The following is a 24,313-nucleotide window of genomic DNA, read 5'->3' as shown; positions in this document are numbered from 1 at the left end:
TTTTTTTCTGAGTAATTTCTTCTTTTACAAGTTGGGAGATGTAGAGATTAGGTCTGAGATAAAAAAATGAGTATATAAGCTTGTGTGTACATAAACTTTTATATATATATTATATATTTAACAATGTTATAAATATGTAAACTCCACAGTCAAAGTAATTCTGAGTCATATTTCAGGAGTAAAATCAGAGCATTGATCAAAATGAATCTTCTGACTGAACCTTAGGCTTTTTAGAGCCACTCTGCCCCCTGCTGGCTGTGAATGTCTCACCTGATAGGGACCAGGAGGATCATGAGCAGAGGAAACACCATCTTCATGTAGGGCAGAGGATACATCCCAAACGCACACAAGATGATGAGCTGGATCATCTGCACTGCTGTGAAGTAGTGCACTTTTCTCTGAGGCACACGGCGTATGTAGTGGGTCGGAGGGTAAGACGTCTAGACAGATGGGAAGTGGATCATACGGTTAATATACTGTATTAAATTAGATTGAGTTTAATGTAATGGCAGTAGCCCCGGGGTGGAATTAGAACTGATGCGCACTGACAACCAGATGAAGTTTTAAAAAAGGAGAACATTTTTTTCTCTCATTTGTGCCCCAAAGTTTTGTAATAAATAATTTCATGTGCAGCTTAGTAGAGTACTAGGCTAGTTTGGTGTTCTGTAGGCCAGGGTTCTGCATCTCCAGTCCTCAAGTTCCACTGTCCTGCAACTTTTGGATGCATTCCTTCTCTAACACACCTCAATCAGAACTTGCTGACATGCAGAGGAGATAATTCAGGCTTTTCATTACAACCCATCTATTTTACTTGGCTTTCAACTCCAGCGGGATCTAGTTTTAAATTGTATGTTTGTTTTTAAACTGTTTTTATTGTTGTGTTGTGTTTTAATGTACAGCACTTTGTATCAGCTGTGGTTGTTTTAAAGTGCTTTATAAATAAAGTTGGTATGGTATGGTATAGCGTTGGAGCAGAAATGCACATAAAAGTTGGAGGGCAGTTGGACTGGAGGGCTCCAGTTGCCCCTGGTGTAGGCGCAACTTGTTTGCTGCTGAGATTAGATGCAGACTTTTACCACACTGGGGCACCACAACACTTTTTCCCACCATACATGTAAGAGTATTTCCTGGAATATGATTGGTTCAGGAGGCCTGTCTCATTGTCATGCTCATCCAGACAGACATTCAGGCAAAAGCCATTATTAGTGAAAAACAAATGACGTGAAAGACAGGCTTTCTGAATTTCATCTGTAAAAAATTAGAAATGTTGCCGTCTTTGATAGGAAAGGTTTTTTTTTTTTTTTACTTTAAGTCACATGACAATTCTGTATCAGAAATAAGACCTTAGTAGCTCTTTTCTTCAGTGCCTAATTCAAAAGCTTTAAATCACATACTAACTTCAGCTATTTGCAGTTTAATTAACATTTATTACAGTGACTATGCTGTGCAGAGCACTAGAGAGATGCAAATAAGAAGGATACAATTACTTTGGAGCCCAAATGGCTGATTTGTTAAAAAATAAATAAAAAAAATTCTCACCAAGGTTGTGCTGCCCTGGGCAATGAACCACATTACCCATATGAAAACTGCTGCTGACCCTGTCTTATAATAATTCTGTTATTTCACAAATTTGAAATGGATAGAGAAAAAGACAAGTCTTTGTTATAGCAAGGTAATCTGGCCCACACAGCGCCATTGTATTAGGACAATGTTTTCTGTATTTATTACATTATCGTTATTATAACCAGAAAATATAATCCTCCTTCATTTTTGTCTAAGGTCTTTGATGTCTTCATAGTTTAACAAAAATCTAAATTGACATGTTTTTGTTTTGTCATTTCTTTTCTATGCACTATTTTCGAATCCCAGTATTTGTCATCATTGTAATTAAGCACACAGCAGGATGGAAATGAATAACCAAGTAGTAGAAAGATACATCTTAGTTATCACTAGATGGGTGAACCAAACATACCATGGTCTTTCTGCTCACCTGCTCCTTTAGCAACAGGGTCATGCGATCTACCATCTGATTTCCATCAAGTGAGGTGGCTGCAATGTAAAGGAAGAGGCCGTAGAGCACGGGTTTGGGGATCCACTGAAGAGGGATAGGTAGCATGAATGCAGACAGGCCAATCAGGATGTTCGCTGCTAGTGAGGTTAGACGAGTCTCTTTGACACTAACAATCCTAAACGGACAGAAACGGAGCAAAAAGAACCAGTTTTTATCAAAGTACTGATGCTCATCTTGATAAGAATGTGGTTTATTTTTAGCAGCGAAGCAATTAAGTGAACTATAGTGGTTGACTGACGTGTCCTACATAGCAGGAAATTTAAACTTTCAGGATTAAAAGGAGTTTGTATTGCTTAATTTCATGTGCAGTTATAGAGGTTAGGTTGGTGCCATGCTGTATTGTTTGCCAGCGGTCTGGCAACTCCAATCCTCGAGTGCTAGACCCCACAAAAACATGAGGCTGATGGAGAGCTGCAGCTTTCTCCAAGAGCAAAACTTTAAACGAATTATATCCAAACGTTGCTTCATTTTTTTTTCATATAATTGCAAATGCTTATAATATCTGGATGTTTCAGTGTGCTAAACGTCCAAGAGACGTGTGACATGTCTTCCTTGGATAGTGAGAAGAGCATTTGGACCATTTAGATTTTTCGGGGGACCTTGTTTTAACTTTACTCACGTTGTGTAGACATGTCCGTTCTCTACGTGCTGTTCTACTTTGGCAAGCTGACGGGCGTGTAGGGAGGAATGAGGAAAGGCAGCGTGCATCCATGGCAACCCCAGACAGGACATGAGGATGTTGATGAAGCCAGTCAGCATTAAGTCCCAGTGGAACGCCGTGCCTTTTAACAACCTGGTGAAAATGTGCATACACACATACACACATACACACATAAAGCTCCAACTTGTTTGCAAGTGCAGAAGGAGGAGTACCTCTGTTCTAATTCAGAAGCTATTACAGAGAAAAAGGATAGGACATAATTTCTGTCATACTTTCTTGTCTTGCTCCTGTATTCAAACATCAAACTGGAGCCTTACTTATGTTCCGGTACATGTGTAAGTGAGATGACGATGTTCTGGTCGATAAAGATTAGCAGTGCAAGGAGGAAACCAAGTCCAACCGCAGCAAGTGAAGTCAGTCCTGTCAGGTTTTCAAATGCAGGGTACTTGAAGATTGGACCATCGTGGACACTGAATACAGGAACTTACAAGAGAGAAAAGATATTACAAACACACGCACAGCACAAACAAGTCAGGACAAAATGTGAAAATAAAATTAGGATTTTTTCTTGCATGCAGGTGTTGTTTAGGGGACATTAATATTCTTGTCTTTTGAACACATCAAAAGCCACAGAAGCGTTGAATCACAAAAGGCGTTATGTGCCAAGGTTGCGTGTGTAAACCTCTAGGGTAATCTTCTATCAGTGCTTTGATATGACTGCTCTGTACTCACGCTGTATGTCAATGAAAAGATAGGAGCCAATGAAGGAGAATATCACCACGGAGATAGGCAAGGCACAGTCAGACACCACCTCTCTGATTTTACCATTCAGGTACGGGCTGCATGGGGAATAAAGCATCACATAGTACAACTTTCTACAACTTTTATGCAGTCTGTTATACAAGACTGCATGGTACTCGCACTGGTTGCTGCTGTACTCACTCTTTTAGGATGAAAACAATAACATAACATGTCAAGTTATGGCTGGCACCAAAAGTTATGAACGTAACATTTCCATGTCAGTAATGTGAATCTTTATCAAGTTTTATTTTACAGAAAATTAATTAAAATCCATAAATAGCTTGTTGCTTCCCACCTGCATTATGAAATGTGACTTTTTTTTACTCGTATCATGTTTGTCACAAAAATCTATTTTAGTACAACTGCAAAGTAATTTGTCACTAAGACTTCTTGCTAACAGAACAAATGTGTAAATGTGGCTAATAACTTAATGGTGCCAGAGTAATAGCATAACAGATGCTCTTCAAACTCCCCAGATGGAGAGTTGGAAAGGAAACTTGCAGGCCTAATGTTTTAGTGAATCCTGAATTTATTTAACTCTACGATGATTCTTCAAGTTGCTTTAGATCATTATTTAAAAGGAAGCTAAAGTAAAAAAATTGACTATTTACCATCCTGACGTGAGCAAAAAGAGATCGCTGAGATGCTTTGAACTGAAAGTGAGGGCTGATGTAATGCCCCATCCTCTTCTCATGCCAGCCTAAACTGATGCAACACAAATGAAATATTGCCTTTACTTAGGAGGCATTTAAGGGGTGGTGCGCCCAGTTTTAACATTAATACCTTATCTCGTTAATATTTATTGAAGAGCAATATCTGCACTGACTCTAGAGCACTATTCTCAACCCAGTTACTTCAGGGCCCACTATTCTGCATGTTTTAGGGTTTGCTCCTTTCATATGCACATTACTTAAATAAGTATGATTAACAGGTTTCTTCAGCACTTGATAGCATGCAGGAGGTAATGCTATTATTTGAATCAGGCGTGCTGGAGAAGAGTTACATATGAAACATGAAGGACAGCAGAGAAACACTGCTCCAAAGAATGCAGTTTGGTCTTTCAGACATCGTTTAGAATGCCTTTCACAACAGGTTGTAGATGTTCACCCTGGTGTCTTTTATGATTTATTTTTGCATTTCTGATGTTCATAAATGATACCACTCAGGGAGGAGAAAGGGAAAGCAAAAACCCTTTCCAAAATGCTGGCCAAACCTGGTAAGAGAGTGTTATTATCCACAGTAATACGAGTCGTATGCTGATATGAGCTGAAATGCCATTCATCAAAGAAGAAGCCATAACTCCAAAATCAAAACCTCTAAAGTCAATATTTTAGTAACAAAGCCCAAAATCACTCATTTTCAGGGCAGAGGCAGAAAGGTGAGGGTAGCCTATAAATCTGACTCAGTTACATCAGTTCTGTCTGGAGGAATGGACCAAAACATCCGTTTTGGAAGAAATTTGTGAAGGATGCCCAGAACATACAGTTCAAAATCCAATCTGAACAAATACTAAGGAATTAAACTTTTGTATTTAAAGAAAATGCTTTAAAAATGCTTTTCCTCATTCTAGCATTTACTAAATATAAAGAATTTGTTAAGTAGTATAGGGTGTCACAGTCTAGAAATTATTGGTATGTTCAAAGAATCAATGCAAACATGACTTATTTAGTGATCAAATTGTATTACGTTAAAGTGTCAACAGTGAAAGACAATACTGAAACATTATTCAAATTAAGTTTGTTCTGAGCAAAGTACAAGCCAGATGGAGCAACAAGGCTTCAAAATGTGAAATTTCAATAGATATTATTCAAAGTTGGAGGAGAGATGATATCAATGTATAACATAGATAGTATGACCCAGTGTGTGGTGGAACCGTACCTCCTCTTGATGAGGTAGAGTGCGTAACCCAGCCACAAAGTCCCCAACATGAGCAGCAGACAGAGGATGGGCCTTTCTCTTGTGCTTTCCACCAGTGTCTCCGGCAGGAAGACTAACGTTTTCTCTTCCGGATGTTCAAACAGTGACATGTTTGTCCCAATTTTATGCTCCAGCTTGGTGGTTGTTTGGTTCTCAATCCCATCTAGAATCTCATTTATCTGCTGAAGCACCACAGTTTTGTTTGTGGTTGCCAACGTTGGCCCGTGGTAGAAGTGTTCAAAAACTGTGGGGAAGGGTGGGAGAGGTTAGTGAGAATATTTGGGAAACTGCCATACAAACCTGACTATTATTATTTTAAATTTTTGTTTTAAGGACCGTTTCTCGTTAATTGTTTTCCAATCGACCATAAACATATTTTTACTTTTTAGGTGAGCAATCACATATATCAGTATTTTTCAGTACCTCAGAAGACTTGTGATTAACTATGTTTGCTAGTCAACATTATCTATAATGGACAGATTCACAGAATGGTCAACGTATCCCGATCTTTTCTAGACTTACTTTTGACAGTGCCTTTCACTGCATCCCCAACAAAAGCTATGGAGATGAACAACGCAATGACCTCTTCTGTTGAGCTGTGAGATAAGAACAAGAAAAAAGAATAACAAGTCATGTTTTATGGTTTTATTTATAAAAACACAGACATAACAACCTATTCAAGGCAACCTACCAGAAGATACACCAACAAAGAACACTGATTAATGCTGGTGAAGCCAGAACTTTATAACAAATAAAACTTTTTCTTCTTATTGATTTCACTTCAGTAAGTGGCCCCATGGGTCAATGCTTCTTTTAATGTGTTGCAAATCAGAGTCTGTGAGGAGAAAAGGAGTCATGTTGTGTATTCACCGTTTGAAGAGTTTCATCATCAGGCTGACATTGAATAAGCCTCCGAGGATAAGGAAGAAGCTGTTCCATAAACCGATGCAGGCGTAGAAAGCATCAAAGTCGAGGTCGTAGTCATCACAGATACCCCTGATGACTATGAATTATACATGCAAGACACACAGGCAACAACTCATAAATATTTTTTTCTTTCAAATTCAGAAAAGTTTTTTTTCTGTAAAACTGCTTGGAAAAATATGTAATTATCTATTCTGAATAGCATAGCAATGCCTCAGCCTTTCTATGTATCTTTGTATGTGTAAACTGGAATGTTTTGTTTTTTCTGTTGATTTTATAAAAATAAATAAATAAATAAATAAAAATAACTAGTAAAAATTAAGTCCACTTCTAGGTTTTTTTCAAAAATCACCAAACAATACACACCGCTGATGAAAATGGCCAGGGGTGCAGTGGTCAGAGGAATGACCAGAGGGGAACCAGCAAACAGAGAGTAGATCACTCCTCCAATGCTTTGGCCAACAATGGTCTTCTGAACATCTATCCATGCAAAAAACAACCAACATTTGGAAATGCGATACATAAAATTAGTGCTGATAATAATAAAGACAAAGTCAATACCTATTTCCCCTCTTGTGCTTTCATCATTCAGAGAACCAAAAGCGATTGCAGGCAGGAGAATGGCGATGTAGAGGAAGATAGCTGTGGTGGTATATTTCAGTAAACAGCGATCCTTCCCTGTTATACCTGTTAATTGGGTAAACATAGATGTAAAAACCTTGAACAGAAAATTATTTTAAAAAAATTACAAAAAAAAGCAGAACACTTTACAACATTGCCATACCGTCTGTGAAGTCTGAAGGATAAAGAGGCAGTCTCCGACGAAGGTCATCATAAACACCTTTACCAGCTCTGAAGAAATCTCTGCACTGTAAGACACAAAGCAGAATATAGTCAGCAATTTAAAGCCTTTTGTTTTCCCTTACTATACAAAGTACCTCTGGCCCAGAGCGTCCGTGTGTAGCTATGTTTCTTTCCTGCAGTTAAACCACAGACAGATCTATTGCTGCCATTATCTTTGTCTACTTTTCACATTTCTTTCCCATGGAAAGTACAACCGGCCCAGTGCCTCTGTGTTTAGTTATTCCTCTTTCCTGGACAAACTCAATTCAATAATTTGTTCAGCTAAACTTAAACAGTGAGATCTTGAAAAAGATCACAGAGACCTTTCGTAACAAGTCAGATATATGCTTGTTTCTACAAAGTTTCCAGTATGGTTATGATTATAATCAAAGAGTTTTTTTTGTTTTTTTTTTCTTTTCAGAGTTTTACAAATGTTTTTGACTGAAAATGTTCACATCCATCTAAGACCCTATGTAATACTGACAAAATGTAATACCAGAACATTTTAACCAACTCGGTAAAACTAGCAGCAATTCACTGAAGTAAAGATTTTATTAAATGGTCCAGTGTGCATAAGATCATTAATATAACCTGGAATAAATTTCTGTCTCCTGAATCAAAAACAAAACAAAGTGTTTTCTTGTGTTTCACTGGCTAGGAATTAAAAACAGATAACATTCCTTGGTCAAAAGTACTGTTTTAGCTTCATAACAATTTGGAAACCATATTCACATTTATTTTCAACATCCACAAGAGCAAGATAAAACTTTGATGAGCACAGAAAAATTAGACCAGAAAAAATTAGACCAAATGCTGACATTTTTTAATTTTTCTCCAAACCTGAAACATGGATGTATCTTTTGAAGAGAGGGAAAGCTACAACACTGCTTGTTGTTGACACGGTGTGCATATTGATCATCAGGAAAGACATTATACAGGATTTAGGTCCTTAACATCTGCCTTCAGAGTATTCCTAATCAAGCAAACAATTTCTTGTGTGACCAAGACTTTGAAGGATGTTTGCAACAATGTTTTAAAAAAAGCTGAGACAGTTTACGATTCAATTATCAAGGAAATATATTGTAAATCCACCTTTTCTTTGTGTAAAAGAATGCTAAATCAATCAAAATGTGGGTGATTTCCTTCATTGCTGTGATGAAATGTCGACATTAGGTCAGGAAATGTCCTGGTTGATCAGCAAGAGAGGACAGAATGATCATTTGTGTATTTGGAAATAAAATAACATTTTTCCACATGCTTGCTAAATAAGGTGTTTAAACTTTGTGTAGCATGTGCAAAATGACCATAAAAACAAATGTACCAGATTATTTTGTTAGGTTTCTAGTTTACAATGCTGGAATTAAATCACAGATTAAGAGGCAGCTTGACGGCTACAATCCAAAGTGTAGCTGTTTTCAGCCCAGTCACATCAACAGCCTGTTGGGAGCTGCAGCCTTTTTACCACCCAGACCAGTATGTTCTCTCCCTTCAGTCTTTGGGTGTTCCTTCTTCTTCCCCTGCTTAACACAAACATTTCCTCCAAATTTAAAAACTGCATATAATGAAGTAGTTTATCGTTGCACAGAGCTGCAGACATTTTGCCGTCAGCATAGTGAAGGGGTTGCCAGTTCTTTTGTGCTGTTGCCCAGCTGCTTCTCATTCTACCAGTCTGGCTAATAGAGTGTACAAACAGGATACTCAGATAATTTGGCTCATCTAGTTTACTGCACCACATCTTTATATGCCTGGATAGAGCCAGAAAACACAAGGGTGGTCTCCACATCTGGAGAGTTTGAGAAGTTAGCACAGAGTGCAGACACTAGCGCAAATGCAATAAGGATGTTTTGTCGGACATCTTTTTGTTCCTTTGGTTAATGCGTTTTGGCATTCATTTATCACCCTGTTGTATAAATGGTCTCCTATATCAGTAAATTCTAGACTGATTACACACAGAACTGCCTGTACTTTGAGTCTATTATTACACACCTGGAGTGCTTTTCCTCTTCGTGGGTCCGAGTCTTCCACTTCCTCTACCACTGTCTTCTCGCTGGTTACAGAGAGCCGGTGTCGCTGGGAGACCAGCTCCTGTTTGAACTCCTCCTGACTTTTGGTCTCCAGAAGCCTTTGCCTGAAGTCAATGTCAGAGAACATTGTGGCAAATGTCCTACCCAGTTCAACAGCCGTCTTGGTGCTTTTCTGCAAAACAGTTGTTCATAAAAAGGAATTTAGCAGATGCAGTGTGTTCTATTTACATTCACTTTTTCAATCTCACATGCTTTGCTAGAGATCATCCTTAACCTCAATTGTTTTTCAAAAATGGCTGCTCAAATCTTAGTTTGTTGTTTTCTCCAATCTACACATGGTCAAAATTATACATACAGGTTCCAAAACAAATGTACAGTTCCACTAATATACAACTTCCCCTAGCAACCTATATGTTAAGCCACACTTGTTGTAGTCATCAACAAGTTTCAAATGTAAAGCCAACCAAAGACTTGTGGGGTTAAATCTGCTCAAACAATAGTTCCAGCCTGATAAAAGAACTGTTCAAATTCATCAGTCCTGGAATCATTAAAACATTTTTGCTCAAGCTTGTTCATACAAAATTCCCAAGGATACTCAAAGTATTTGGTTTTCAGTTTTTGCTTTACCGTTCTAGGCGGTGCGAGGATCAGGATAACATAACGGGCCTCGCAGCAGTTGACTCCCCAATTCTGTGGCCTCTCCAGGCGGGTAATACAAACATGACGCCTCTGCAGGTTTCTCACATTGGAGCTATACAAAAAACAGGGACGCTTTAGCATTTAAAACTGACAAGTCTGAATGATCTGACACCACCAAAAAGAACTGGTAAAATGTAGAAATTCTGTGACCATAAACATGGTAAGAAAGCTTCATTGTTATGGCTTAACTCACAGTATGCAAAGCCAAGACTGCTGATAATGAATACCGGTTGAAGTAGCAGTCACACCCTGAATAGTCTCCATCAGAAGGTGAACTGGAGAAGCAGAATAAATGAAAAGACAAGACAATGGAGGTTTTAATCTTTATGTTGCAAGAAAATAATTGCGAAGACTTCCCTTCTTCACTCACCGTTAATATCTCTGCCTCCTGCATCTGTGAACAGTGAGTTCATCACCTCTTCTACATTACAGCTGCCATGGCCGTCCTCCACCATGTGAGCAATCATTCGCCTCAGAACCTCGTCCAGAGTGGCAGCTTTTTCGTCCAGAAGGATGCTTGCCTGAGAAAGGAAGCTGTCCAGATCTCTGTGGGCACGCACTTCCTCTTGGAAGTTCATGGGCTTTACATACTGATAGGAAGGAGAACAGAATATATGTGATTAGGAACTGCGAAAGGAAACTGGTCATCTTATGGGCCTTATACGAGAAACTGAGCTCAGGTCATTTAATTTTAACTGAGTGCTAGAAGAGATATAATTTACAGTACTTCCAAGAAATGTCACAGAAGTGTTGAAGGCTGAACACCTTTTTTACTAATCCCTTTACGTCACCCTGAATTTGTTAAAATAACTCAGGCACTATCCCTCTCACATACCCCAATTTATTTTCCACCTGGGTTTTACACAGTCACACATTTATGCTGCTGAATGCTGATATTTTTGTGGACTCTATTTTGGTGTTTTTAATTATTTGACCCTTCTGGATTATCATTTTGTGATAGCAAAAGTTTACTGGCAAGCTGCCTTTATTATGTTAATGGCTCTTTGTTGTGATTGTTTACCTTATATAACTTAAAAAAAAATGAGATCTTGGTCTTTCCAAGCTGTTCTGTTGTAATAAAAATAAATTATGCCCTGCTTCATATTCAAGGTTCCTGGTTTATGGATCAGTTCAGAAATTATTCACATTGAATCAATGTTGTACATGAGAGGGGATCAAAATTCTTCCAAAACAATGCAACACACAAAAACCACTACAGAGATGTATTATTGCTTACGGGGTATTCTACAAGCTTTTGAATTACAAGATGTTCTTAGGTCTTTTTCAATACAGAATTTTTATTTTATTTTTGTAAAAGCAATTTGTTGTGTTTTTGGAATCTTAAAGTTAGATTTAAAAAGTATGTTTTGCAGTTATTTTGTGTTTTTCAAAAAAAAAAAAACAGAAATAAAATCTTACTTTTCTTGTCGTGTTTAAAAGTCCATAGCCAGGATCTCCAGCGTCTGTATAAAAAGAAGTAAATACAATGTTTAGATTTTCTCATCATATCCAAACTTTTTCTCAAATTTCCAGTTTATCTTAATGCCTCATGTAAAGCAAAATTACTCTGTAGTTTCTTAGTTGATCTGAGTTGCTAATTCCATAAATGTTGACTTTTCAAAAGAAACTTCATGTCTTCCCGAGGCACAAACCTGAAACACTGAGATGGATGTCATTTTCATAAAGATTGTCTGTAATGATGGTAGGTGAGTCCTGATCTGAATCGTCCTTCTCTCCATCCTTCAGCTCTGCGGATTAAAACATTAAAATTCAATCACAAAAACAAAGTCTCAGTCTTTGCAACACATCTCACTCTGCAGTTTCAGCTTTGTCACAAATAATTTGTTTTACAACTGAGGTAATCACATAAAAGTAGCTGTAAATGTCATTAGAGAGCCTCCGATGCTGCTGCGTTATGATCACACTGAGATAAAACTGCTTTTTGAATCAATGGGATGCTAGCCACATTAACAGCATCTCCAGTAAGGGACAATTTATTCTGCCCTTCCTCCACTTTGCCATCTGTTGACAAGAAAACAGCAAGAGGGAGAGAGAGCGAGAGACCCAATAAAAAAATCCCCCTCAAACCAGACATGCTGCAATATAACAACAGCAGCCTCTCGTAAATTCCTTCATGTATAGAAGATAAATATGGGTTTTTGATTGCGGGTTTTATGGGAGGAAGAGAAACCGCCTCAGAATTAGAAAATTAACCCTTCACAAGCACAGCTTTGTGCAATGATTATTCCTTCAACCCATCATTAACTCAGAGATCACCTGCCTTGTTTTTCACCTATTAATTAACCTTCCAGCACACAGAGAATGGACCGGCTGTGCTCAGCAGGATGTGAAATGGGCCATCAGTGAGCAAAGAGAAAGTTTGATATTAGCATAAAGAACCAATTGACGCATGTATCATCCCGCATGAAAATACCTCAAATAATATTTGATGAAATGTAGAGCACATAGAGTTCATAAGAGGGGCGGACAAGGCTGAGAAATGCAGTCTCGGTAAACATTATGTGTGGATGCAGCTACATACCCATCTCCTGGAAAACATATCCATTCTTAGACCTCCCAGTGGATGGAGCCTCTGTGGAAGTGAAAAAATAAACATGTTTACAAAGCTTCAGGCTCAGTCTCAAGCTGGCTGTCTCTTTTATTAAAGATTTTTATTGTTGTTTGTATTGTCTGGAAAGTCACCGTCCCGCACCTCAGACATGGAAAGGTTAGAATCATATGAACTTTAAGCAGAGGAGAATAATGAAAAAAGTTAATCATCCAAAAGTTGGGCAGTATGAGGACATGTCTCAAAATGTTAGAATGCATTTTCACAGTAAACTTCTTTTTTTTAACTGTGAATTGTTGTATTATTTTCTGTGAAGCATTCTTAAGAGCAGACAAGTATGTATAAATCAAAGTGCATCAATGTGACGTTTTACTGCAAACTGAACTAAAAAAAATAATAATAAAAAAAAAACAATTAGCCTAGTCATTGCCTATTTTTGGGTGAAGTGTAAGAATAAGAAGATGTGGCTTCAGATAAAAAGTCACTGATAGAAGGATGTAAAATCCTTCAGTCTACAACTATGAAATAGATCTCAGATGGTCAAACTGCATTTCACCAGTTGAAGTCAGAAACTGCAGACATAAAGAGCTCAGATCATTCAGTGAACAGTAGCTGAACCATCAGCCTCAGCTGAAAAATACAAAAAAGGGCTGAAGGACAACAATCTATTTTTTACAGTTTACTATGCAAAGCATGAAAACATAAGCTGGCACCTGACCAGTGACTTCCAGGCATCATTTTCTATTTTCCTTATGTTATTTTGATTGGTGGAAAAAAATGCAACATAAATACAGAGTAATTACAATATTTTCAAGTAAATTTGTTTAATTTATCTGACTGCAGTAGGGATGGATGATCGTCTCTCTGTTGAAATCTTAAAATCACCAACAATAAGGGTGCTCTCTTAAAAAATGATAAAGTAACATGTTCACATGCCCCAGAAAAATATCAACCCTTCTCTAACTTGCACACCAGAGTAATAATTCTCATTAAAAGGCTTACTAATTACCCATTACCATCCGAGATCACTGAATAATTTACATCCCACTGTGACAACTTGACCTTTAAATTTTCTTAAAAAGCGAGTGGTGGGTTTGGGTTAGGAAAATATTTGGGAAGCTAAGAAAACAGCAACATTCTTTCACATTTGGTTACAACAAAAACCTGACGCCAGCTGTGTGCAGTGTTTGTATGGGCGATCGTGTATCTTCAAGGTGCTCCTGCAGCTGTGCAGATGGGTTTTTTTTTTTTTTTTTTTGCCTCAGGCAGAGTTTGGCTGCAGGGGCTCTGGAGCAAGGCTATATCTCAAATCTGATTAGACAGAACATTCCCAGGCCTTCTCCACATCACAGGAGTCTGGAGACAACAGAGGACCCATGGCCCTTTTGCAACAAGCAGTTTGACCCTAACTTAGCTGTGCAGAGGATTTTGGAGATCTTTTAAGCCTTGTCTCAAAAGCTTTAACGTTAATGCTCTCAACGACAGATGCAGCAGAGATAGGTATTGAAATATAATGTCTTTTAAATTGTTGTGCAGACACAAGTGGGATTTGGGCTTTAAAAGAAAATATGCAGGACAACGATAATTAGAAAATCACAGTTTTATCTCCTTTACCTGCTGTTGTTTGGTCAGAAGAGAGCGCAGGAAGTAAATTAGATTGTTTCTGTTTACCTGCTGTCCTGCCAGCTTCTGCTAGTGAATCTGCTGGGAACCTTGCCCACTAATGCAAACATGAAGCAGTCTTGGGACAGAACAGTAAGGCTGAGCTGTGACTTTTTCCACAGTGGAAAGCGGAAACCAAAACAGTCTGCTCTCTGCTCCTTTCACCTTGTTTATTAAAGGTTTCACAGCACTTTCCTCTCTAGATACCAGAAGGTTTAAATTCTTATTCCCCTGTTCATGATTCTTGGCTGTTTACATAACGGATGCCAAAAATTTAAAAGTAACAGCATAGATTCATTGAGGCATCATAAATAGTTCTCAGATATTTTTGTCTATGTTGGCAAGATGGCATCACACAGTCAATGCAGTTTCATATGCATAATCACATCCCAAATGTGTTCTGCTATATTGAGCTTTGGTAACTACTACAGTTTAGCATGTTCTACTCTCTCCACTGCAATATGGATAAACTGTTGTCTTAAAAAAGATGGACATGCTCCACAAAACACACTGATGTTTGGCATTATGTTTAAATAAGCTCGGTTGGTACTTAGGAACCCAAAATGTGCCAATATCTACCTTGCTACATCATGAAGAGTCACCTGAACCATGTACACAATGGATCAAGGTTAATACTGAGATCTAAGGACGCTAACAATACACACACTGAACCAATAATTTCCCATACAGCCCTTTTGATTTGGGACCCATGTTCATCCAAGGAATATAGCATTGTTTCAAAATTGCACAAATGCAAAACTAAATTCAACCTTCTGTTGCAAAACTTTGAAAAGTGACCCCAAAACAAAGAGGACTCCTAACCCCTTGGTTTACTGTTTGGCTACATTAAACTTTCTCATCCAGCTACAGCGTAGCTGGAGAAAGAAGGCAGACCGCACTGCAACTTTTTATCCATTTCTTTTTATAATGATAAGATAAATTCACTTTACATTGAACTTCATTGTTCCTTTGAAACAAAGTCAAGCCAAATGTAACCATCACTGATACGGATACAAAAAGGCAAAAGTCAGAATCTTGCAACCTGTAGCTTTCAACAAGCGTCAAATACCATGGGAGGCTTAGTAGTACAGACATGCAGCCACAACAGTGCTGTGCATAAAGGTAATAATAATAATAATAATAACAACAACAACAACAACAACAATAATAATAATAATAATAAAAATAATAATAATAATTTGTCTTATTTCTAATGACTTTTATGTCACATTTATATTTCAATGGGCACATCTAAGGTGTTCATCAAAAAGTAATGTTTGCTTTTTTGTGCATTTGATTACAACTGACAAGCTGGATTGTTTATATATCGAAACAGGTCCAAAGTATTTTGAGCATTTTTTTTATTTCTAAATGTTGGCACAGTCTTATTAAAAAGCTCCAAAACAGCAGCATTGATCAATTTCAAGTGATTTTCTTGTTTTATAATCCATCCATTAACTGTAGAAACTGGTCAATTCTGTGCAGGCTACTTTTGAGAACTATTATAACAGATTCCTTGAATAAAAAACGTCAGAAATGTCTAATAGTTTTGCTTTCTACTGAATAAGAAAAATCATACCTTTACTTGTTTCAGAACTGTGACTCCATACAACCTGAGGTATGTGTTGAGCTATAATTACCACCTCTGGTTAGAATAAGGAAACTTCATAATTCCCTTCACACTGAAAAAGGTTTTCCCACTTAGTCATAATCTTGAAATATATTGCACACCATGTAAGGTGTGAAAATGGAGGTGTGTTTTCTGTGCTTTTTTGTTGTCTGTTTATCTACAAGATTATGTATAAAAATTAGGACATTTGACCAGACTTAATAAAATATGAACCAGACTAAAAGGAATCACTAGACTTTCATCAATTTCTGTTTGTATAACTTCAGATCTGAGTTTCTGTAACCCTGCTAAGCTATTGAACACGACTGGATGCCTGTATTGAGGGTATTTTCTTCCCACTTTATTGTTTTATTATTCACAGACTGTTATCTGAGGCTGGAAAGTGAATGTCCTTGAGCAAAAACAAAGAAAAGAATGCTTGTTTGGTCTCTGGGCAAAAGAGAGACTGATCAAGAACTTTTGGGTTAACTTAACAAGGCCTAAAAATAACTACTTAAAATTAACCTAAATATACTGAAACCAACCATAATTTAAAAATAAATTGACTCAAGACAGCACTCAAATTTCAGGTCCCTCTAATGTACCATGAAAAGTTTAAAATTTCACAATGTACACATTCACATGCTTTATGGTTATAAAACAAATACCAGGAAGCAGGAACTGCAGCTCATTCCACTTAAACACCTCAAAGGAAGCTGATAAGAAGAGACTAATGTGTGTTTATCTGAATCCATGAAATTGACTGCTGGACCAACTTTAATCAGCGACACATCAGATGCAGTATAACAGCTAAATAACATACCTGAATGCCTTTTCCCCCCCAAACTAGACATCAAGGGGGTTAATTTGACATGTGGCACTAATCCTTGTACGACAGACGGGTTGTAAGGAGCCATTTCTCAGTAATTACAGGGGTGACTTATAAATAGCCTTTACGTCTGATCATAAAATCAAGTAACAAAGCCTGGGACTGATATAGGCTTAATGTAAAAAACTAGATTTTTTTTCCCAAACTGAACTATTATACATACATCAATGTTAGTCTTGAAATTGTCTAAATGAGAGTTGGAATTCATTAGATTAGAACATTTTCTGCCAGTTAATCTTCCTAATCCTTGGCCAGTAAAAAAAAAAAAACTAAGCTGGTTACTACTTTAACGCTTTAAAGGAGTAGCAGAAAGACTGACATATAAATTATTTTTGTACTTTGGTCAGACTAACACAGACACATTCCAACTAAGAGTTCTTGGAGACAAACAACAAAGAAACGTATCGTCCTGTTCCAGCCGAGAGACAAAATAATTTACAGCCTGGCATTTAGAGGTGAAACAATCTGAACAAAGAGTTTGCTCAAGTGCTGCTTTATTAAGAATAAATATAAAGTCTAATAATCGAGTATTTAAAAGTTGCTTTTTTTTTCTGTAGTTGTTGTAGTGCATTTGTACAGAAGGAAATTTAGGTCCTGCCTGTTTTTTTAAAACACTTGATGGAAGTGCCGTTTATTGCTATGATGTAAATATTGACTCATATGCCCTCCTGGCAATAAAACAGCGTTTTTGTCCTGTGTAACAACGGGGTTTCTAAATTAGGACAGAACAAGATAAAAAAGAAACAGTAAATAAGAGAAATTACAATTTCTTTGACAATTTATACCATGCATAAAGTTTTGTTTAATGAACACTAACAGCTCACTCAGACAAAAAGCTGCGTTCTGTAAACAGGCTTTCTCATACACTTGACACAGCTGGCTCAGGTTGCATTATGAAAAGACCTTCTCGCCCCGTTAAATCCCCTGTGAACTCACCAGATGGAACAAAATGGAGGACTTTTTTGGAATTCATGTTCTTCAGCCTTTCAATAAAGATGCTTTCCAAAAGTCAACCCATCATCTCTCTTCCCTTCATCCACCAGTGTTTCTTTGTTAATATTTTTTCCACACATGCACACAAACACGCACACACCCACGCACACACACACACACACACACACACATCATGGGCTTGGACGCTGAGGTAAAGTCACCTCCCTGCACCTCCTCCAGGATCGCATGGGAGGGGAGGGCAGAGAAAAAAAGATTGAGAATGAGTAGTGTTTTTTTTTTCTCTCTCCCTTTCATACTCGGCATTTCAATAACATATTTCTAAAGACTGACAGAATTTTTTTTTTTATCTCTTTTTTTGTAACAGTTCAGATGCCAAATTAGGAGCCTCCTTTTATTATTAAAACATTAGATGAGTGCTAGTATCGGGGGTGGTACACCAATAACATAACGTACTACATTTTTAACAAAATGTTGCAAATTGCTGACGTTACTAGTACGATGAGCAAATTTTTGGGAGGGAGGCCTTGCTGCTGCTGACAGAATGTCCATGCACCTGGACATTTAACCCACATTCAAAACCGATAGTAAATTCAATAAACATCAGTAGGTTTGTCAAGCTGTTAACTGTTGCCGGAAAAGTGATAAGTAAACAAATGTGGTTTGAGCAGTGTTTGCCAGCCCACCTGATTCAAAAGAAAATCAATCTTGGTAAACATCTACATTATTTAGTCAATTTTATTTTTTTTTTTTTTTTTTTTTATAGCAACATCTCATACCACCACAACAGTTCACACCGGTGAGCCACAAACTTAGATGTAGAACAATCAGCAGTCAGATTAACACACACACAAACAGATAATGAAGCTCCTAATATTATGCTTAGAAGGACAGTTTCTTTATCTAAAACAGTATAGAGCAACACTGCAACTCCTCAACTTAATATGGTCAATCACAGTTTTCTGAAAGCAATGTGCACAGACACAAAAAGCTACATCAAATAAACATTGTCCATAACAGCAACAAGGACTTTCACGCTTACGGAAATACACAGACGAGTGTAGTTTGATTAACACACTGCATGACTCCATCACTCTGAGTTTTCCTGTTGACGTGAGAACAGCAGATCAAGACTTATCTCTTGTTTGGGTACATGTTCATTAAGAATGACCTTCAGTGGTTGCTGCAGAAAAAATGTTACTAAAAAACATAAAGTTGCTCACTCAAGCCTTTTGACACACTGGCATACTTGGAAGCAGTAGATATAACTCATTTGTCAACTCTGAAAACAGTGTAGAAACATGAAGTGTTTCTCACGAATGTTCTGATCTCAAACTGACCAATAATATGAAGCCATGGCTTTATCTACGTCTTACACAGTCTTGCCAAAGCATTCGCCGCCCTTGAACTTTTTTCACATTTTGTTAGATTGCAACCAGAAATTTTTGTGTATTTTTTGAGGATGGAATGTAGAATTTTGAAAGAAAATGAAAACTATACATGTTTTTTTTTTGTTGTTTTTTTGTTTTTTTTCTTTATGTTTTTTAAAAAATAAAAACATGAAAAGTGAGAAATACATATGTATGAAATCCCTTTCTTTCTGACATCCCTAAATGCAGAGGTAACCTCGAGGCCATTTGTGTGTAGTCATTGCAAATACAGCTGTCCTCTTCTCTGAAGGCCTTTACTAAATGAACATCGATGTTTGAGATTCTAAAAATGACAAATGTTATTTATTCTGATTTCTGTGTTGGCTCCATGCTGCATCCAGATCACTAGCCCCATCAGTCGATAGCAACTGTTACTACATTATAGAGTTAGCAACACAATGCAATTTAGGTTAGCATTCAATGTAGTGCCAAAGTGGCTTAAAAAGGATGCAATTAAATATACATATATATTGTCTGAAAACACTCTTGATAAAAATTGATAAATGAAATAAAAATGAGATCTAAAAAGCACAAAAATTGTGAAAGAGACAAAGTTGGAAAGGAAAAGTAATAGTACTTGATCAATGAAACTAACTCAAAGAATTCCATAAAAAAGAAACGTTCAGATTAATCTGAGGGAACAAAGTGGTGTAAAAAGAGAACTGGGCTCAGTGTTGTTTTGGCAAAGTCTAACTATCTTATAAACACAAAATAGCCGTTAGCCTTGCAGAAATGAATAGTTTTCAGCAGGAAAAAAAAAATCACATTAAACAAGAATAAATGAAAGCCAACCCTGACATTCCTGATTACCAGACAAACTCCATCTCACAGCCATTGCTCTGCAACAAGTTACAACCCTTATAAAAACTTTACAGGTTGGTCGTAACAACACCAAAGGTAGTTGTGGAGAACACCTTAGGTAATCAGTAAAGTTTTTATTTCATGCAGGGCAGCTTGAGATTTATTGTGGTGGTGGATGCAAACAGAACCAAAGAATCCTGTTTAGTTTATCACATGGTGGTGGCAGGTGCAGGAGATCAGAACGATGAGCAAAACAATGTGCTTGTCAGATTCATGACTAAACAAACATAAATAATTGAAATAAAAGTGGGCGTGAGTCTGCTTTATGCCACAAGATGGCAGCAGAGTCTGTTCTGAGGTGGCAAAGAACCCGCTCCCCATTATGTAATACAAACAGCAAAGTGTGTCTGAAGAGAACATGTTATCTCATTTTTAATTCCTAAACCTTTTACTGTGCAAACTTTCAGTTTTGGGTGACCTTGAAAATGGTCTTGAGAGAGATTAATCATAAACTAACCATCAAAGTGCCACATACTAAATATGTCTTTGAAAAAAAAAAAAATGCACTTAAAACCTCAGAACCCCTCAGATAACCATTTTAATTGTTGTTATTTTGATTGTTGGTTGGGGGGGGGGTTGCATTTGGAGTTCAAAGTTTCAAGACTAATTGGTGTCATGCAGTGCATACATCCACATAGACAGGGCAGTGCAGAGACCACTAAAGAGGCAGGTGCTCAACAACAAAAAAAGGGCACATCTTACCGCATTTTAGGACAGAATATTAACAAAGCCACACAGCTTGCAGAGTTTAATAAACAATGATAAATTACAAAATTGTGAGATATATAATCAAAGCTAACAAACATCTCTATATAGAGCATAACACTATGTATATGCAAGATATTTTATTAGTAATTTCTTTCTGCAGGTCTACTTTGTTATAGGAAAGTATTGCAACATTCAAACCCGCAACTTAGCAAGATATGTAAATCAGAGCTGGACCACCAGTCATATTGTCTTTACAGAATTACACTATTAAAAATATAAACAAGGGCACAATGCTACCTTTTGGTGTACTGTAATCTATATAAAAAGAGCTGCCTGTTTGCTGCAGAGGAGATGAAGATGGTCCATTCAGGAAAGCAGAGCTGCATCAAACTTTAACATCGAACTGCAGAAAAACTGAATGCCACCATGAAAAACCTGCTGAGTTTTCCTTATTTTTTTTTAATTATTATTATTTAAATCACACATTTTTGACTCATGAACTTAACTTTCTTTTTTGCAAAACAAACTTATTTGCACTTGTCAGAAATATTTTCTTGCTATTCTAAGTGTTTGTTTGTGACTCAAAGTTTTGCTTGTGATTCTCACATGATATCGTGGGCAGGACCTAAAATCACAACAAAAGATTTCTGATGTGTGCAAATAAATGTTTATGTTTGGTAAAAATGAGTTATTTCATTAAAAAAAGTCTTTTAAACAACTTTTTTTATAAAGGAATCATTACAATTTCAAAAGTTTTGATTACAATTTTATTTTACTTAACTGAGGTTAGTATTTTTTTTTTTTTCATTGAATAATTGGGAAACAAATTTAACTTCATACTCTGCGAACCAGACCCTAAACTTAAAGTCTGGTTTGAGTTTTTTCCCCTTTGTTAATGACACACATTATATCTATCATGATAATTCAGGATGTGTTATTTTTAATTCTAAATGAATATCCTTGTTGGATTATTATTTAAGTGCTATTCTCTTTCAAGACATGTTTACATAAAACTAGAATAAATGCAATGCAGCAAAGGAAATTAGAAATTAGAAGATCGGACATATATCCATTATGGCGATGATAAGTTTTGGACGGCGATGTGCCTCGTACACAGGGAAGAAGCTTTTTAGTTATCTAGCTTTGCTAGCAAAGTCATTAGCTAGCACCTAGCTAATAGCACAACAACAACAGCCTAATGTCTGTATGATAAAAATACTGAATCGATAGATAAGAACAGTTTTTCCTCACCTGGCTGTCTCCTCCCGCTCAGTAGTTCTTCAGAGAAAGGCAGACGCAGAGGCCTGTCAGTGTCTGTAGTATTTCATTACCTCTCTGCTTAAACCGCGACTCCGTTCTGAAGCAGAAACTATACTTTCAACGTTTTCCGTCATCTGACAAGTAGCAAGTCTACTCCACTTTATTCACCAAAAACATTTTTTTTTAATTCACCAAAAACTGATCTGTAATCTGGAACGTTCGCTACTGTGAGCTCCAGTTAGCTGCCTTATCTCACTGCGTGAGAGACAATTGCTTCATGCGTCACGGGCAAAAGGTCAAAGGTAACAAGGTCATCGGAGGGCTTATTATGTTGTACAAAAAAGAAACAAAAAAGGCAAATAATTTTAGTGCATGTTTTTATGTGTCAGAAGAGGACTTAGGAAATAATAATACAAAAAAAAAAAAAATGACCAAAAGGGCACTTGGGGGCAAGAAGCAAGAAGGGCAGGTACTCAAGCACCCCAGCTCCCCCCTCTGCACGTGCCTGTCATATAGAAATCTTTGAAGAGAGCAAAAAAGTCTATTTTGTTCTATAGAAAGAACATGCTTATGGATTAACAATTACTGAATGTTTATTTTATAAACAACTTTACATACATGTGTATTTACATATTTACTCAATTATGCTTTAAACCATATTCATTGGGTCAAATGTAGTGAGTATCCTTTCTCAAGGTTTTTGCAACAGTTTGTTACAATTTTGGCCTGTTCCTCCACAACTGCATTTAGTGAGTCAAATTTGTAGCCAACTTGCCAACACATACTTTAAACTCTGAACATATATGGGACTGAGATCAGGGCTTTATAATGGTACTTTGTTGTTCTAAAGCCAATTTGTAAACTATTTGGCAATATTCTAGACCCATTTGAGTCCAAACTTAAATTCCTGGCTGAGATCTTGCACTTGTATTGTCCAAAATATTTTATTATGATGTTGTGTAAAAGTCTGTCCTGCAGCAATATGATGCTACCACCCCCATACTTCACAGTTAGGTGTTGTCAGGCTTCTTCCTTTGTCCTTCAGTTGTACCGATGCTAATTATGGTCAGACATTTTTAGTTACAAGCCGCAGCAGTCCACAGGACATATCTTCAAAATGTAAGGTCTTTGCCCGTGAGTGCATTATCAAACCGTAATCTGTCTGTTATGTTTATGGCTTCTTCATCACTTTTAGCCCTGGTAGATAAAGGGCTCAACTGACTGTGAGCCCAGTTGCTTTGCTGCTAAAATGTTCTATAAAAATAAACATGACTTGACTTAATTGGTGACGTAAAAAGCCAATGCATTACCATCTGGACTGTAACCAGTCATGTAAGCTCAGTGTGTGTATTCTTCTGAATTTCACTAAAAGTAATGAAAAAATATTAAGAAATACATCGCTCTTATTTTTATGATCTAAAGAAGAATATCTTGGTAATACTGTCAGATCCAATACAGGAAATGTTTAGTCATTATGTTTGGGTTATGTCTGTTTTTCATGTGTGTGTTAATATGAACTGTATGTAGTCAGTTAGTCTCTATCAACTGTGAAACATTAATGAAGGCAAAACTCCACAAGCACCTGAAGGCATAAACTGGATCAAACACTCTTGTAAACCTCCGAGAGGCTTCCTTTGTATTTATACAAATGAATAAATACAAAGGAAAATAAATTAAAAAAAACTTCCTGCATATTTCAGATAAAATCTATAAACGGTGAGAAACAGCAGACAAGACATTAAGCAGTGAATGATGTATAAGAGCAACTGCAGTAATTTCTGACAGGAAACTATAAATGTGTAACCAGTTGAATGTCAGATCTTACAGTGATCCTTATTGCAGTCAAACATTAAATATGAACACACGTGTGGACAAACTGTGCTTGCTGACTTTCCATATGAGAGGTCAGTCAATTTTACCCTCTGTTGATTCTGAGCCTCACAGAGAGAACACTGCAGCTCATGTACATCATGAACTGAGATTGTAAAGCTATGCTATGGATTAATAAATATCATGTTTAGCCTACCTGATATTCCACTGTTATGTAACTTTAAGCTTTAAGGATTCAAATGGATACATCATTGGAATAATGGGCTGAATTGTTTAAAGAAGCATCAAGTTTATTTGTGGAATTTATACTTATTAACACACTTCCCTCCTAGTTGGAGACACAATAATTAATTGTGTAGCTGAGAATGAGTTCATAACTACTGCAGAATGGTCACCATGTCAAGCTTTTTATATGAAATAAAACAACAAATATTTTGCATTTAACATCATTGCATAGCCCTTACCTTCGGCATAGCGATTTACTGTGACTCCTGGCATCTCCTCTACTTCCTTTTTGTTCTTCATCAGGCGCTTTTTTTTATTTTCAGTTCAAGCAAGAAGTGAGAGAGGATATTTAAGAAGGAGATGAAAATTCAAAATTCTT

The 24,313-nt window shown here is 37.0% G+C and overlaps 1 protein-coding gene across 2 annotated transcripts in view; it reads right to left on the bottom strand.

The window, feature by feature from the left end:
• Positions 1–24,313, bottom strand: part of LOC103149593 (sodium bicarbonate transporter-like protein 11) — a 25,749-nt gene extending 1,436 nt beyond the window's left edge. Inside the window, exons 1-19 of one of the 2 annotated variants that reach the window (XM_016680045.1) lie at positions 24,174–24,313; positions 12,483–12,533; positions 11,593–11,688; positions 11,360–11,403; positions 10,311–10,530; positions 10,134–10,215; positions 9,869–9,992; positions 9,204–9,413; positions 7,159–7,243; positions 6,936–7,061; positions 6,741–6,854; positions 6,321–6,453; positions 5,973–6,046; positions 5,412–5,694; positions 3,465–3,571; positions 3,050–3,215; positions 2,691–2,864; positions 1,991–2,186; positions 271–440 (exon numbers count right to left, since the gene is read on the bottom strand). In XM_016680045.1, coding sequence (XP_016535531.1) covers positions 271–440; positions 1,991–2,186; positions 2,691–2,864; positions 3,050–3,215; positions 3,465–3,571; positions 5,412–5,694; positions 5,973–6,046; positions 6,321–6,453; positions 6,741–6,854; positions 6,936–7,061; positions 7,159–7,243; positions 9,204–9,413; positions 9,869–9,992; positions 10,134–10,215; positions 10,311–10,530; positions 11,360–11,403; positions 11,593–11,688; positions 12,483–12,533; positions 24,174–24,234 — 2,516 coding nt within the window. In that variant the 5' untranslated portion in view covers positions 24,235–24,313. Of the gene's footprint in view, positions 1–270; positions 441–1,990; positions 2,187–2,690; positions 2,865–3,049; positions 3,216–3,464; positions 3,572–5,411; positions 5,695–5,972; positions 6,047–6,320; positions 6,454–6,740; positions 6,855–6,935; positions 7,062–7,158; positions 7,244–9,203; positions 9,414–9,868; positions 9,993–10,133; positions 10,216–10,310; positions 10,531–11,359; positions 11,404–11,592; positions 11,689–12,482; positions 12,534–17,605; positions 17,761–24,173 lie in introns of those variants that run through there. The other variant, XM_007568830.2, reaches the window with a different exon arrangement.

This window comes from Poecilia formosa, unplaced genomic scaffold (genome assembly GCF_000485575.1).
Source record: "Poecilia formosa unplaced genomic scaffold, Poecilia_formosa-5.1.2 Scaffold231, whole genome shotgun sequence".
Lineage (NCBI taxonomy): Eukaryota > Metazoa > Chordata > Actinopteri > Cyprinodontiformes > Poeciliidae > Poecilia > Poecilia formosa.
Note: the sequence above shows the minus strand (reverse complement) of the source record. Positions and strands in the feature narration are given on the sequence as shown.